The following is a 17208-nucleotide window of genomic DNA, read 5'->3' as shown; positions in this document are numbered from 1 at the left end:
CTTGATGCCATCAAAGGCAGCGGGATTGAATCCAGATGTGCTGCTCTGCTTCTTTCCATGTCTTTAATGAAGGCGCTGGGACAGACGAGACTTTTTCATCATTAGTTTTCCCCCACACTCGCTTTTCCTGCCGACAAGTCCGTTCTGGTGCCAGCTCGGGCAGAGGGAAAAAAAATTCACGTCTCAGGAGGTTTTCTCCTGCGGGGTCTCCAGCCTTTGTTTGGAGCTGCACGAGAACACGGAGTTCTCTTGTAGAGCACAGTAAAGATCAGGCCTTTGAAGCTTGTAAACTTTACAAGGCAACAACCATCTGATCAGAGCTTCATCCCTCATTCTCCGCACGGAGAAACCCTTGTGACTGCTTGATGGAAAGATGGAGGCGACGGACTCTACACCTCTTTACGCTCTTGAAGTTTTATAAAGAATTAAAAGATAAAATATCGGCCTGAAAACAGATTAAATAGTCTATAATTCTCTTCTTTTTTAGTTTAAACTTCTAAACATCCTGAGATTAGAACATTACAACTCTGAGATAAATGTTTAAAATGCAACACAGAAAAGGGAAAATTGGAGAATAAAATGTTAGATAAAGTTTGACACTAAGCTCTAGAATACAAAAGTGTGAGAAAACGATTAAAAAACTTCTGAGTAAAACATCAAGAGGAGTCAAGATTGACATCTGCGTCAGTCTCAAATAAAAGCTGAAATGATTGACACATGTACCAAAAATACTTAGTGTCATGACTACAGCAAAATGACACCTTAAAAGGTATTTTTGAGTAAAATAAACGAATATATAGAAGTATTAGGTGATGGATAAAAGTTATAGTATATTGGTCTTCAAAATTATTTAAAATGGAGCATAAAGAACCGATAGATCAGACTTTATATTTCTAACTAAAAGTTAAACATCATTGGATAAAATGTCAGTTTTTGGCAAAGTATTTAAACGGGAGGTGAAGAAGTAGTAATACTATGAATAAACATCTTGAAGGGTTTAACGATAAATCATTGAAATGGTGAAGAACGAAAATGATGAAGTGTCAACATTTGGTAGTGTGGTAATGTAGAGAAGTCATAAGTGACTAAGTTAAGACTAAAGTAGGAAGAACAACATACAAGCCAGATTATAAGGTTTAAAAAGTCAAATTCTGAATTTAAAAAAAAAAATGGATCAGATTTACTATATAAAGATTTGAACTTGTTTTTAAAAAGTAGATTATTTGAGAGCAGAAGGTTAAAACCTTGAGAATAAAGTTGAACTCAGGGCAAACTTAAGAAGTCAAAAGTGTAAATGAAAACAAACAAATAAGGCGAAAATGTATAAATGTTGGATTGAAAACTGTGCGATCGAAATTATGGCGCAATCATTTTTGGACAAATTTCTGAGGTAAAGAAGTTAGAAGTGAGACATGAGGGGCCGTTAGCGGTTAAGTTTTTGGTTGCGGATCAATTTTCATTTTAAGAAAAATGACTGTTTTGTTGTGACACTCTCACTTTTACTTGAGAAAATGTATTAAAAACTTTGTTTTTCAATTGCACGATAAGCATCCTCATATATCCACCATCCTGACATTTCCTTGCTTCCGCTCATCTGTGAGTCACATGATTTCTCTGGAGCTCCACCTCTGTTTATGAACGGGGAGAGGGGCGGGTCACCCTCCCTGCCAGCCGCCTCGCTGCCGCCGCCGCTGACCCCCGGTGCTGATTGCGCCCCCCTCTGTCGTCTTTTATTTCCCCAATTAAGAGTAAATGACCTCTTGGTTGACTCCTCACTTCCTGTGCAGCCACACGACGCTCGCTGTGCTGCATTTGATTGCAGCCACCGCAGTGGGAATTCTCAGATACGAAGTTGTTGTGGAAACCAGAATAGTTTGATATCAGCAGGAAAACACGGTCCCTACAACTCTGTTTTATGTCAAGAAGAGAAAACCTGTTAACTAATTTAGCAAGTCTCTTTAATGCTTGTGTTATGTTGTTTTGATCGCGGGTTCACATATTAGAAAAAGTTATTCTCTCTCTGTTCTGTGTATTCTCAACAGAATCAAATACCAGCAGAGGAAGGTTTATAAACAATCCACAAATATAAGGGCTAAAAACAGCCAAGATAGCTTCATGTTTGTTACTAGCCAAGGCTAAATAGCACTGTTTGAATGCAGGGAGAATATAAAATGTTTACTCATAGAATCTGTCTGATGCTCTGTGCTAAATAAAATCTAATATTTACAAATACATTGGTTCAAAGTGGAATTTTTAACTTTAAAATTGAACACTAAGTGATTTTTTTAATATACAATTTTGCATGTGAGAAAGATTTATACGAGCAAAAGAAAGAACATGGTGATTTTGATGTGGCGCAAGCTTCAGGAGGAACATGACCAAATTGGCTGGACTGGGATCATTTCTATTTATAATATAGCATAAACCCTCTAAACCACGAAAGACAGTGATTTTCTCTGTTTGCAATCAACTATACATATATTATATATACTGGTTGAGTAAAAATGAATTCATAAAAATATTCTCAGTAGTTAATTATTAAAAAATGCATCAAAAATGTTATTCTGAAGTTTTGTTTTCTAATACAAAGTAATAATAATAATAATAATAATAAGCAAATGTAACTGCAAAGCGTGACGTATTGAGTTGCCGGCATTTAAGACTCATGGAAATGTTTCATGTTCATGGAGAGTCCCTTAATGATACACTTAATATGAGCTTCCATTGCACAGTCAAAAAGTAAAAACTCTCTTGAGTGCATAGTCATCAGTACGGTGGCAACCCCCTAGAGCAGGGGTGGGCAACCCGATCCTCAAAGAGCCACAGTGGCTGCAGGTTTTTGTTCCAACCGATCAAGCATGCACAGTTGAACCAATGAGGTTAAAGCTGAAATAAGCAACACCAGACTGATAGTCAACTGGTTACACTCCTAAGACACCTGATGGGTGGAAGGGTGTCTTCGTGATCGGTTGGAAGAAAAACCTGCACCCACTGTGGCTCTTTGAGGACCGGGTTGGCCACCCCTGCCCTAGACACATTATGTACCAAACTAGCTAACAAACACATAGATAGCTCAAACAATGAAGTTTTAACCTTCATTTTTATTTTTAATGTAAACCCTTTTCATCGTACTACGTCAGTAAAAACAACGATTCTGCAGTTTGAACCAGCTATTGCACTGAATGAGCAGACTATTCAGAAATATACATTTTTTTATGTTATATTGAAAATCTAAATAGACAAAATGACATGTTAAGAAACACAAGAAAAAAACACCTGCACACCAGATACCAACGCTCCAACACGCTAGCATGAGGCTAGTGTGCAATTAGCAACCACAACAAGAAGTGACAAACACTTGAATAAATGACCAAATTACTATTAGAAAAACAACTCACACAGACACACACCACATTAAAATGATATTGGTTTTATACAACGTCAATAGTATATATAGTACTAGTAGTCCTATTTAATAAAAAAGACGAAACAAGTTTGAAAAGTTTCATGATGCAAAAGTTGTACAGAAATGGTAAAAATAAAAATAAATCACTTGAAAAAATATTGAAAACAACTCTATACTTTTCATGTGGAATAGTTGCTTATGGTCAACTTTACTCTTTTAAGATAGTTTTGTCGATGAGCCACTTACCTTTACGTTAGCATTCTGCTGACATGAGCGTTCATCCTTGATGTTAGCATCCTCCAGATAGCATGCTAGTAGCTACTGTCAAGAAATATTCCGCATTTACTTGTTTTTTCACTTGCTCTCATCTTTCTCATTCGCCTAAAATCCTCTGAAAAGCAAGATATTCTCATTTGTAACGTCCAACCGTGTTTTGCTAACATTTCCGTGTCTTGAATTTAGCATTTTCCGGATAGCATGCTAGCAGCTACATTCAAAGTCGGATCTGACTGTGTGACCACGATTCATGACGTCACACCATCATTCAATTGCAGTTGTCGTTTGGCTAGGCTCTCGCGCTCTGTTCGGGCTCAGGTAACACCTTGTTTCTGACGATGACGTCAGAAAACTTCATTAGGAAACAACCCGTGTTTACCTCCAGCACCAGCAGAGCACGAGGTCCAGCAGTGGTCATAATGTAACGGCTCTGAAACGAGCTCATATGAGGCGGAAAGCGCCGACACTCGTGAGAATCTGCTTTTGTTTAAACTGTCGATTAGTTTGTAAAGAGAAACATGCGGCTGCTGGTTCTGGTTCTGACCCGCAGCGACACGGATCATTATTAACTTGTCAGAACCACGCAGTTAATAAACACACAACAGATTTAGAATCTTCTGATTGTTGTTGCTTTGAATGTTAGTCATTTGAAATATCATTCCGATGTTCTATTTCTGCCCCTTGCTGTCTTTTTAAACTAGTACATTAATAAATAATCATTGTTTCTAAAAGTCAATCATTTTCATTAATAATTGTAATAAAACAACATTCAAGTAATTTACCTTTTAATATATTTACTGTCTGAAAAATGTATTATCCGCTTTTTATATACAAAAATACAATATATCAGAGGATGCATTTTTTTCATTAATTTAAAATGTTTTGTTATTTTAATTTTGACGCCAGTCGGCTTTGTGTAAAACAAATTAAACACTTAACTCTAAAAAGGAAATTACATGTTAAACAACTGTGAACTTCATTCATCTGGGCTTTTTATTCTTTAAACACATTTTATAAAAAAGATAATTAATAGACACACGATTAAATAAAAGGTAAGGTAGCTAGGTATACCACAATGAACATATTCTAAACTCCTTACAACCTATGATATACGTTTAACTAATACACGATTAAATAAATTCATTTTTTCTGTTTTATTTCCTCTTATATTCTTCTCGCTTTTTCAACTTGCGTCAACAAATCCTGAAGTTCATCATAAATTAACCGCAAAAGTCTCAATAAAGATATTGTAAACCAGGTTGTTGAAGGTTTGTTGATACAAAAACGTTGTTCGCTGATAACGTCAGTCAGATTTTTATCAATAAAAAAAAAAAAAGTTTTAATTTTATGTTTCATCTGGTGAATTCCTTTCCTCCAAATGTGGCAACATTCATTTAAGAATTCAGATTTTTTTTAAAAAGACATTTTAAATTATTATTGAATTACTGAATACATTCAATTCAATTCATTCATTCAAGTATTCACATTTTGTTAGACTCTATTAATTAATTTGACTATTTAGATTTAATATATTCCAAACCGATCTGATCGGAACTTTGAAACGTTTGTTGAATATAGTATTTGTTTTCAAAACTAACACTGTGTGCCAAATGTAAATGAAAGTCACGAACTAACGAACAAAAAATGATGACTGTATTTTTTTTGGTGTATGCTTAAAAGTACTCATATCGACGAGAGGAATCACCTCTTTAGTCTAGATTAGTAAATATACAACTAATTTACAAGGCCTCATTTTTGAAAAAAAAAAAAAAAAGAGATCGTGGTCATTCTCAACACAGCCCGCTGAATAAAAATGCAAGACGACAAATACATGTGTTCTTAAAATTGTTACGAAATCAGAAAAAAACTAAATTGCGCACCAACGTTTTCTATACATAAGAAGGGATCTAAGAGAAACAAATCGGTGTCACATTTCTCCTCACATAATTAAGATTTTTATTGCTGTAAAAATGTGTGTGTGCGCGCGCGTGTGTGTGTAATCAGAAGCAGACTTATACGGCAGCAGAAACCCAAGACGTCTCATAAACACACGCACGCACGCATACGCGTTCAATTATATGTCGTCATGTCTCGAGTTTAAATATGAATTACAATGATAAATAATATACAGTACATACATTTTTTATACATGTTCATTTCCTTTAATGATTCTAATATTTGCATTTTGAGTATATTTTCTATTACATGAAACACCATGAACACACTTTTCAGAGTAATTTAAAATGAAAATTAACAATATAACAATACAATGCAATATAATAAATAAAATCACCAACCATGCACGTTCTTCTTCTTGCTGCGCCCTCAGCTGATAACCTCACCTTCCAGATGTTTGAGAAAAATTAAAAAACGTGGACACGGCAGCGGACAAAAAAAAAGAAAAAAAAAAAAAAAGACGCACGAACTTGCGCTCACGGACGCCCGCAACTCGTATAAATAAACTAAACAACACAAACGCAAATATTACAAAACATGTACACAAACACGGTTATTTACAACCACTCTCTGCTTCATTGAAAGTTATAAAATGTAGTAAACATGTTGTCTAAAAGACACACACACACAATAATACAGTCACACACCAAGTGACACGAAATCCGCCTTACAGAATAACGGACGCACAAAAAAACAAACACACAGAAATGTATTTTCACAAACTTCACAGATTAACAGTTGTATCAAGTTAAAAATACAAAACTTTATTATATTTCGCTTTAAACCCTAGTTTGTTACGATTTCATCTTTAAATAGAATTTATTTCCTTTAATTCACTGAGTCGCTGTAAATTGTTCGTTAATTATTTTACAAATGTTTATGAAAGAGGATGAAAGTTGGTGAAGGATGAGGAGGAGAAAGAGAGTGGCTGAAGGAAGAATAAGAGGAAAAGGGAAGAATAGAGCGAGTCAAGGAAGAGCGAGAGAGAAGGAAGAGAAAAAGGGCAGAGGAGAAAGGGAAAAGGAGACATAGAGGGAGGTAGAATATACAAGAGATGAGTGGAAGACAGGAGTAGAGTGAGTGAAAAAGATGGACAGAGAGGAGGAAAATGAAGAGGAAGATAAGGTATAATATTGCGACTAAAGAGGTGTTGGAAGGAAGTGAAGGATGAAAAGAGAGTGAAGAATAATAATAATGTCTATTTAAATAGCGCCTTTCTAGACCAGGGTCACAAAGCGCTATGACAGCCATTCACACATACTGATGGGAGTAAGATCACCAGTAGAAATAAAAGCATGTTTAGTACATGAAATTCCTTACGTTGTACAGATAAAAATGAAAACTACGAAAGCATATTTAAATCAGTTATGAAAATATGTTATTAGATGGAGAACAGCTTTGTGAATTGGACCAAGTAGAGATCCAGTTGACTCGCCTTTGAACCACTTGGATGACCATGACTTGGATGAATGAGAACCTTCGGGGACAGCTTTGTTAATGTGATGTTTTAATATAATTTTAAAAAAGATGAAAAATGTATAACATTTGTGAACTGAAAAACATTGCCTTTTAAAAATACAGTAAAACAAAACGTCTTTAGATTCATTATTGATAGAATATTAATGTGCAAAGATTTTAATTGAAATGATCTGTTGATTCGGTTTTTACTGATTTTTTTCTTTTCATTCCAAGGGTAAAAATCAAAACGTAAAAAACAACAACAATCAAAAGTTCATTTTTCAGTTCTGGTTCTGATGATTCTGATGTGAAAGAAGCAAAGATGCTTCTAAAAACCTTTAAATTTCCTCCATTGACTCAAGTTTATTTTCTTATTCAACCTTTTCGAGAATCACGCTTTCGCTGTATCGGTTTAAGAGGTTCACCAAATCTGAAAAGTATAAATAATTCCAAACAAGTCTGCTGTAGAGAGCCCCCTGGTGGTCGCCACCATCACCACATATATATAAAAGTATAAGAAAAAGAGTTCACACTGGTTTTGTCTTGCAGTGGCGAGATTCATAGGTTAGTGTAAGAAACAAGGTTCAATATCGAGCGTCACAAAGAGGAGCCTCCTTCACTCTGGTGATCGTTCTCTGCCGTCCTCCCGCTTTCTTCCCTTTTAACTTCCTCTTTTAGTTTCACGTCTCCAGTTGCCACACTTTGACTGTCCAGCACGTCGCTGTGATTGTTCATCTGCTGTTCCTCGCTGCTGCTCGCCTCGCAAACCCTCTGCACCTCAGCCTGTGTTCCCTTTTCCTCCTCTTGTGTCCCCCTTTCCTCCTCTTGTGTCCCCCTTTCCTCCTCCTGTCTCGTCTTCTCCTTCCCCGTCTCCTGCTGTCTCATCTCCTCCTGCCTTGTTCCCTCCTCCGCCTCCTCCTCTCCCCCCAGCAGATGCAGCTGCTTCATCAGCTCCTCCAGCTTGTGAGCCTTTCTCAGCTCGTTCTGCTGGATGATGGCGCAGAGATGCTCCGTCAGCTGCTCCTTCACTTCCGTCTTCTTGTGCAGGTCCAGTTTTGCCGTCACATACTCGGTCTCTGCCTTCTCATAGCGCTTCCTGGACACGGATAAAGAGGAGGATTAGGATTTGAATTTGATGATGAAATTTTAAAATCTAGCCGAAGTAACAAGACTAACTTTGACTTCATGTTGTCCCTGAGATCAAAGACCATGTATAAAAACTAAGACTTCTGTTTCTATTTATTATATTATTCATTAACAGTCTCTAAATATCACTAGAGGGTTTTGTCTTATGCTCTTGTAATTTCTGGGAGAATTTATTGGCCCTCAAAAAAGGAAAAAATATGCTTTTAAATGTAATAAAAAAAATATACATGAAATAGTTTAAGCATATTTTGCATCATTTTATGACTTTGTTTAATAATTTTTATTGTTTAATTGTTATTTTATTTTTGATTGATTTGATAGTGGCCCCTAGGGAAAAGTAATTGCCCACCACTGTTGTAAACGAAGGTATCTGGAAGAGTGTTGTCATGGATGAACTATGTCGTGGATACCTTGTGGACTAAGGCAGCATGGATGACTGTGAGTGACTCAGAGCAGAGCAGTGGTACTGTACCTGGCAGCAGTGTAGTCCCAGCTGGCCTCCTCGATTCGTCCTCTCAGGATGCCGATGTCATTGGACACCATGTCGTCCAGAGCCTGCAGTTCCTTCTGGATCCTCTTCAGCTTCACAGCTTCAGCCTGAGTCTGTTTGGACCTGAGACAGAAATATCAGCCGCTGAGTCTGCGTGTCGATGTGTGATGACACAGGTGGAGGTGCCTGAGTGTTAAGATAAGTAAGATACAGTGACCTTCAGCAAGATAAGGGAGCTGAACTCAGCGTGCAGGAGATGACGCTGCACTCACTGACTCATACAGAAAACCGGTCTTTGCTGGCTGCGTCCAGCAACAAATGAATAAACTGTTTGTATTAAAGTGTGTTGTCATCTCAAATATGGAATAAAAAGCCAGCAAGGAGAGAGGTTCTTCAGTGGTTTGGGACGAGCCGTGAAAAGCGCCACCACTCCTTGCTGGTGGTAATAACCGGATTCTGTCTATGTTTGTTATTCTAACACTTGTCTCTGTTCTCATTCCGATTGTTTGGGAAAAAATCTGTGACAGAAACTCATCAGTGACCACATCAAGAAAGGTCTCGAAGATAAAAAAAAAATGTATTAACAATGGTTGTAAGAAAGAGGAAAAATTAAATTTGCTCTAAAAAATTTGCTTTTGACTATTTCACACACCATGTTGTGTTCGCTTACTTCTCAGCTATGGTCTTGGTAAGCAGCGCTTTCTTCTGTCGATTCCTTTCCTCCATTATCTTCTGCTCCTGCTGCAGCTGCTCCAGACGAGTCTTCTCCCGCCTGTTCAAAGAACCACAAACCATATCAGGCTTCTTTTCAGGCTGTCAATGGAGTTTTGTTGTTGCTTTCAAGGTTATGTGGTGTCTGTGAGAAGTTCAGATTTAAAGGGACACATTTAGAGGTGAAGGTTGCTCAACAAAAGCACAGACCTTTTAAAAACACCATGATGGTGTCTTGTAGTATATAAACGATGTAAATGTTTGGAACTTGGTCATTTTTGATGGTAGAAGCATTTTTGTAAAACTTGATTAACAAACAAGCTTAACATAAAACGATGCTGTGGATCTTTGAAAAATTAGTACATTTTATGATACTGACTGGTATCAAAAGTTTAGAAGACAAATTCATACTAACAGTTCCACCTCTTTCTTCTCCAATTCCTTCACCTCCGAGTTCGTCCTCTCTTCCGCGGCTTGATGGAGACATTCTGACAGACTCCCCTCACAGGCCTTGGGCTTGTCGTCTCCTGCTACAGCCGGTGTCGCCGGTTCGGCGGCTGGCTGACACGCAACCTTCGGGGGTGGCTTGGCTAGCTGCTGCTCCAGAGGAAGCCCAGGAGAGACCGAGTTCTTCTGAGCCGACAGCTGCAATGCTCTTTCTCGCTGTAACTGCTGCCGGTTCCGACCCGCCTGAGCTGGTTTTCTACCCCGACCCGCCGCGGAGTCTGTAGGATTTCAGATGGAATGTCGACGATAATCTGATTTGAGCGACAGGTTAAACTCACCTTTCTGCTGCAACCTCCGCAGTTCCTCGTCAGAAAACCCGGCCCAGCTGCTCATTGTGATTACAGTAAAGCGATGCTATCAGTCAAGCGATGTTGTCAGAAATAATAATTTAAAAAGTATAAAAAAGACACTTAAAACTTCATCGTAAAGTTTGGAAAGTTTCATTCTCAATCTCAGTCGCCATCTTTGTTTACCATTGCCACGTCAAGGACCCCAAAGGAGCCGCCCCCGACACCGCCTGTTTCAAAAATCAACTAAAACAAACAGAAAAATCTGAAAAATATTTATTAGATATCTAAAGAAAACAGTGTTATTTTTTTTAACCAAACGCCGACTGATGAAATTATTTTTATAAGTTCATATTATCCGGAATAATATTGTATTTATTCAGGCTGAGCTCATAGGTCTGAGCAGTTTCGCCGGTTTCTTAGAATGTTCAATTTCGTTTTAAAACAAATAAAAACAGCAAATCATGTCAAATTAACTAAATTAAAAGATCTATAAAATAAATAAGAAAAACTTTTTTTGTTTCTTTTTCCTCTGCTTGTACTGTGTTCCGGTCGCCGGGGCAGGAGCAACAAACACCTAAAAATGTAAAATTGTCTTTGTAAAAATGCACTTTGTTGAGCGTGTTGGTGGAAGATTTTTTTTTTTTTTTTAGAATCCCTTATTAGTCCCGCGAGGGGAAATTCGGTAGTGCTTTTGACAGCCATTCACACATACTGATGGGAGTAGGCTGCACACCTGCGCCAAGTCTACCATCAGGAGCAATCAGGGTAAAGTGTCTTGCTCAGGGACACAACGACACAAGCTTGTCTGGAGCTGGGATTGAACCTGCAACCTTTTGGACTGGCAACCACTCTACCATCTGAGCTATTAATGGCAAGAATGTAATAATCTCAATTCCAAAACCTTTTATTTTATTTTATGATTTTTTCCTAATTGTGTGTGTATAACTATATTTACTCCTGGCATATTGGTTAACATTACTGTGTATTTTGTATCTAAAAAAAAAAAATGGAGAAAACATTTTTGTAATAGAGTGCATTCATTTTCACGTTAAGATCTTGATTTTTTTTAGTATCTCTAATCAATACATTTAAACGTCAGATAACGTTTTAAGTGGAAACTTCATGATTACACACCCAGAAGCGAGAACAGGAATTTGGAGGATAATATGCTAGGCGCCTCTCTGTGGATGACTGGGCAAGTTTTAAGTGTCTTCCAAGTGTCTCCTTGTTTTCTGTTTATCACCTGATGTGTTGTGCTGGCGAGATGTGTTCATCAAGATCTCTACCTCCCAGTGTGTGTATGTTTGATGCTCGCATCTGGATTATGAGACACATTAAGGGTTGATGGGACAATGTTGTGTATTAAAAACTGTTCCACCATTCCTGCTCTCTCTTCTTCACATCACTCCATCTCTCACTCACAATCCTCCATGATCTCACTACAGATCACAACAGCGTAAGCAAATGGAGAGAAAACCTTTAGGGGCGTCGACTTCCTGGAATATGTTGATTCGGTTTCCTCATAATTCTCCTCATCCATCATCCGCTCGCTCCGACGGCGCTTTTGAAGGACTGGCTGCTGTTGGGGTCGCAGGGGTCAGAGGTTAATTAAAGACCCATGTTGTGTGAAAGCTGTGTGAAAATTAAGGATTCAAGATAAACAAACTGGTCTGAGCGAGTTAGCTAATTGAATTTTCACATTTCTGTTCCCCGCAAGAGAAAATAAACGTTCAAATACCAAATAGGAATCATCATATTACCAAACGTGCTGCACATGGCTAAACAAACAAATGGCAACACACACAACTCACAAATTACCTATGCAATAAATGAATAATAAATGAGAGTAACACATTAAAACTTAAAAAATATATAGCAATAAATTAACAAACACGTTAGCAAAAAATACTTGTGGTAAAACTATGAAACAAAGACACACATGACACACAATGAAAAAGTGAGTCATTTATCTTCCTCTGGTCACAGAAGCTAGAACAGGAGACATCCTGATAAGAGCTTCCTCCACACGTTACTGTTGGAGCAGCAGCGGTTCTATGTTGAGCCTCTCCTCCAAATAACAGCTAAACAAAACATAAACATCTTCAAAAATATTAAAATGCTCACAAACATAGTATAAGTAGCAAGAACAGTATGTATAGACAAAAACCGAAAGAAACACAAAGGATTGCTAACAAACGGCAAAACTCTCCATCGATAAACACAATCTTTTTGGTAAATCAACAAATTATGACATAAAAAAAGAAGAATATTTTGGAATATTTTAGAACATTTCTACTACAGGATGGAAATGGAAAGACTAATGGACAGATATTAATATACCTTTATCTATTATTTTCTTTTTTTTTCTTTATATTACTTGTATGTGTGTCACAACACGATCTAGGGCTTATAATCTATGCGTTTGTGTCTTCTTGTTTAAACTATTGTAACAGTTAATTTTGGTGTCCAAACAAGAAGGAGCTGTCTCATCTGCAGTTAATACAAAACTCTGATGCAAGAATTATGACCGGCTCTGGTAGAAGAACTCACATTCCCCTGATCCTTAAAACTGCATTGGCTGCCAGTTTCTTTCAGGATCAATTTTAAAATTCTGGTTCTTACTTTCAGATCTATTCATGGTCAGACTCCTCCTTACATCAGTGATCTGATCCAGCCTTACACCCCAGCTCGGGCTCTGAGGTCTGTGGATCAGAATCCACTGATAGTTCCTGAACACGCTTCTGGACTAGAGGAGAGAAATCGTTCCAGACTGTTGCTCCTAAGCTTTGGAACGATCTTCCTCTCCCTCTCTGTTTGATGGATTCTCCTCACTCCTTCAAGAAACATCTGAAGACCTTTTTGTTTGAGCAGGATTTTTCTTAATTTTCTTCGAGCTGTCTTGAATTTGTTGTGACTAATGTTCCCAAGTATAAAAAAAAGAAAATGTTGTTTATTTTATTTTGTACAAAGCTATGTTTCTAGCGTCTTGGGACTCTGATGGCAAATTCTTATTTGTTGTATATGAAAATGGTGATTGCTGTACACTTTTGTGCCGTCAAACCTATACTTGAAAATCAACGAAAAATGTTTGTTTTTTTAATTCAACAAATTCCCCACAAAAAAACAATTAATCCACTGCCCACTTAACATGACAACAGACTTCAAACAACACCCTGGAAGTGTTACAGAAGAGCCTTATTGAGCCGCCTAAACTTGAAAAACATGTTTTGTCAAAGACCCAATTTTCTCATGTCATTTATGCACTTGTTAAAGGTGAAGGAGAAACGACCTGCTTCGTCTGTGACTCGGTGTTTCATGTCTTTAATTAGTGGCTTCTCTCCAGCCTCGTGGACGAGCGTCGTCGAAGACTGACCTCGACTTGACGACCAATAAAACGTGGCCTCCACATCTTTCCTGCATCTGGGGGGCAATTATGTGTGGGTTAAAACGTGAGACACCTCAGGAGGACGTAAATCGCCGGTGCGATGGAGACACGCGAGGAGGCATGGAGGCCAGATGGTCAAGAGGCGTTACCGAGTGGCCTTGGGGTGGGTTGGGGGGGATTGGCTTGTTACCAAAATGACATGTCGATGCGTTCAAGTTCGATGAGGGACTGAAGATGACGAGGATGATGATGAGCGTGACACGGTTCAACTGCAGTCCATCGGAAGAGGGAAGTACTTTGATGTAGTCTGATGAGTCAAAGATGACAGACACACACACACGTCACAGGGCGCGACTGTACGAACACGTCACTGCTGGAAGAGAATGTTTATGTAAGTCAGTAAGTAATTTGTATATTAAGCAGAAAATCTGCAACATTGTTAGTGTTTGTTGTGTGAGTCAGTGCTGGATTGAGTTAGTCAGTGGGCATGAAAGTACAAGATAATCATTGACTTTGTCTGTGAGTGCATTTTAATCTCATGTTTGTGTTTGTTTATTATTCTGTTTTCTTCAATCCTTGTTGAGTTGTTCAGTTCAGCAGCAGAACTTCCTCGTCAGAACTGCAAAAACAAACGACTGAATCAGAACCAGAACAGAAATTGAGGATGATTGTAGGGGGGGGGGGAGGGGGTCAGGTCTCTGTCGTGGTCTCCAGCCTGAAACAAGTTGGACCCTCTAATTGCTGTTTAAAATTTGAACTGAGGTCAGGTTGACCCTTCGGTGCCTCCCTCCTTCTCCCGCTGTTCTGAATTTGTTCTTAATTTTCGTCCCTGACCTCCTCGTCCACATCTGCAGCCGTTTTGATCAGGTAACTCTCAAAGACTTTCCGGGCCCTCACCGATCGAAGTTCTACACGAGTATACAAGCAAACTCACGCAAAAAAAGTTCTTCAGGATGAAATGACTGCTGCTGAGGTTTAATTGCAACACAAAATGCTTTAAATGATTTTCATTGTAAATCAGGACATGCTTTGAAATATTAACCATAGAAGAATGATGATGAAAAAATGTTAAAAAAAAAAACCATTGCGATACATCAGTGCATTGATTGCATCCAACACTCCTAATAAATACACACTCAAAAGATATAAACACACACTACCTTCAGTCCACATTTACACCTATGATCAACCGCTACACATCACAGAGTAGAACATGCTCTCCTCTAGGAGAAGACAGTTGAGGGAACTCTGAGTGAAGCTGGTGTCAAGAAGACTCTCGTCAAGAGTTGAACTCACGGACCTGCACTGACTTCAAGACATCCAGTGATCTTGGACCGGGTCCTAGTGCAACATAATCAGAGCTCATAAAGACTCATGCCTGTCAGGAAGAGACAAACATCATCCTCTTGTTGCGGCTGCACTGACGACTGCTTCACCGACGTGTCTTTGGACCAGGACCAGGACTTTAACTGACTCCTGACGCTCGGGTCGGTCGTAGAAGGCAGAGCAGGCCAGCTCACAGAGGGAAGCTCTGGAGGCTCAAATTCAAGACTCAGGATTTGACTTCGCATATCACCATCAAACCTTCTACAATCCACTTTATCTGCAACACTGAGAGGATCTTGTGGTTCTGCAGGTCCTGACCAGACTCTAGAATCCACCATTTGAGTTTGAGCTCAGGTCAGTCGACACACTGTCGTTATGAAAGTACTGAATAAAAAGTCTATGGAAGGACTGAGTAACTCAAAAAAAGAAAATACTTGGTTGATGGAACATTTACAACTAGAATAGTGTTCAAAAGACATGTCAAATCAGAATAGCCTGAAATAGACTACAGTAGTAGAGTACAGAAACTTTATAGATAAGGAGGGCCAACGAAAAAACTTAGAAAGGATTGATGTTTGGTGGGAAATGAACCTCCAAGTACACCAAATCATAGTTAAGAGAAATAAAAATGAATGAAAATAGACTTGGTGGATGAAAGAGATACAGAAGTGCACAAGGGGGCTGAACCCTATCCCAGTTCTTCGGCCGAGAGTCGGGGGACACCCTGGACAGTACACCAGTGTGTCGCAAGGCACACAAAAACATACAACCATTCACACTCACGTTCATACCTATAGACAGTTTCAACAAATTCCCAATCAACCTCTGTATGTTTTTAGACTGGGGGAGTCAGTCAAAGAGCTGGTTAACCACTGACTAGTTAAAAAAAAAGAGTCGTTCATAGACTTAGTATGTTACAGACTTTTTGAACAAATGTGTCAGTCATGGACCTGGTAAACTCCTGACTTGGTAAACAAATGAGTCAGTCATATACTTGGTACATTACTGACTTGTACATTCGTCAACCATCTACTTGGTAAACTTCTAAATGGTTAAACAAATGAGTCAGTCATAGACCTAGTAAACTACTGACTTGTTAAAAAATATCAGTGATTGGTAGACCTCGCAGACGACTGACTTGTAAAACAAATGAGTGAGTCGTATACTTGGTACATTACTGACTTATACATTCGACAATCATCTACTTGGTAAACTACTAAATGGTTAAACAAATGAGTCAGTCATAGAATCGGTAAACTACTGACTTGTTAAAAAAATGAGTCCTAGACTTGGTAAACTTCTGACTTGTAAAACAAATGAGTGAGTCGAAGACCTAGTTATATGCTGAAAAGTAAAACAAAGAAATAAGTTGTAGACTTGGTAAGATACTGACTTGTCAAACAAATTAGTGAGTCGTGGACCTGGTTAACAATTAAAACTATTGACTTGCAGGTGAAGGCGCCCTCTGGTGGACAACAGCCTCTTTAGTATATAAAAGACAAAAAGTGGATCTGGAGTCTGAATCAAAGGTGAGTCACGACTCATGGGTGAATGATTGAGCTGAGGGTTCAGGTTGAGGTACAGGTGTCGTCACGTCATGTCACAAGGACACTTGTTCAGGAAAGTAGGTTTCGTAGTTGAGTCGGTTGTGTGACCGCGACTGAACCCGACCAAACGCCGTCGACACGTGACGACAGCTGAGTCATCTGGCCGCGAGCATTGCCCAGAAAAAAGCCGTAAAAGCTGCGATCAGAAGGTCGCGGGATCTCATTAGGAGGGAAAATATGTGCTCAAATAAAGACGCAGCTGTCTCCGGCATGTTGGTCCAGTCACATTATTTTTAGCTGCGGTGCATTTAATCTGCTGTTGTTTTATTCATTAGCCGTTCCACAAATTTATTGTGGCTCTGGCCGTCTCTCATCTGAGCCGTTTCCCAGAGTGCACCACACATCTGCTCCTCATCAGCAGCCCATTAGCCCGCTCTGGCAAGAGGTAGACGTGCCGCGGCGATCCATCTCCCCCGGAGACTCTGCTAGTTTGTTCGCTCCGCCCGTGATTACCTGGATCCATTACGAGCGGGTTTGTGTTCGGAGGTGGATTCTTGCTGTTCACAGGCCAAAACCACAAGGCCAGAGCCAAACAAGTGTGACTCACTCTTCCAAACAGAGCTGAGAAACTTCTGCTCGTGTCCTTCACGATGGATCCCACATCTTGACCACAGGTTTCTTATCGCCATAAGCTCAGAGCGAGATGTTCC

At 39.0% G+C, this 17208-nt stretch overlaps 1 protein-coding gene across 1 annotated transcript; it reads right to left on the bottom strand.

The window, feature by feature from the left end:
* Nucleotides 1-7133: 7133 nt before the first annotated feature.
* On the bottom strand, nt 7134-10444 carry gorab (golgin, rab6-interacting). Its single transcript, XM_087782937.1, has 5 exons — nt 10229-10444; nt 9859-10168; nt 9403-9504; nt 8715-8855; nt 7134-8192 (listed from the first exon to the last, which is right to left on the bottom strand). The coding sequence occupies exons 1-5, from the start codon at nt 10281-10283 to the stop codon at nt 7694-7696; spliced, it is 1107 nt and encodes a 368-aa protein (XP_087639063.1). The 5' UTR covers nt 10284-10444; the 3' UTR covers nt 7134-7693.
* Nucleotides 10445-17208: the final 6764 nt, after the last annotated feature.

This window comes from Callionymus lyra, chromosome 2, assembly GCF_982586985.1.
Source record: "Callionymus lyra chromosome 2, fCalLyr1.hap1.1, whole genome shotgun sequence".
NCBI lineage: Eukaryota > Metazoa > Chordata > Actinopteri > Syngnathiformes > Callionymidae > Callionymus > Callionymus lyra.
Note: the sequence above shows the minus strand (reverse complement) of the source record. Positions and strands in the feature narration are given on the sequence as shown.

What these genes read in the sequence shown, in the direction of transcription:
- gorab (XM_087782937.1), bottom strand. Translation starts at nt 10,283, where the DNA reads ATGAGCAGCTGGGCCGGGTTTTCTGACGAGGAACTGCGGAGGTTGCAG. An exon ending in GAGAAGAAAGAGGTGGAACT is followed by an intron (nt 9,505 to 9,858) that starts GTTAGTATGAAT and finishes TTCTTTGAACAG; the next exon opens with GCGGGAGAAGACTCGTCTGG. An exon ending in TGGGACTACACTGCTGCCAG is followed by an intron (nt 8,193 to 8,714) that starts GTACAGTACCAC and finishes ATCCGTGTCCAG; the next exon opens with GAAGCGCTATGAGAAGGCAG.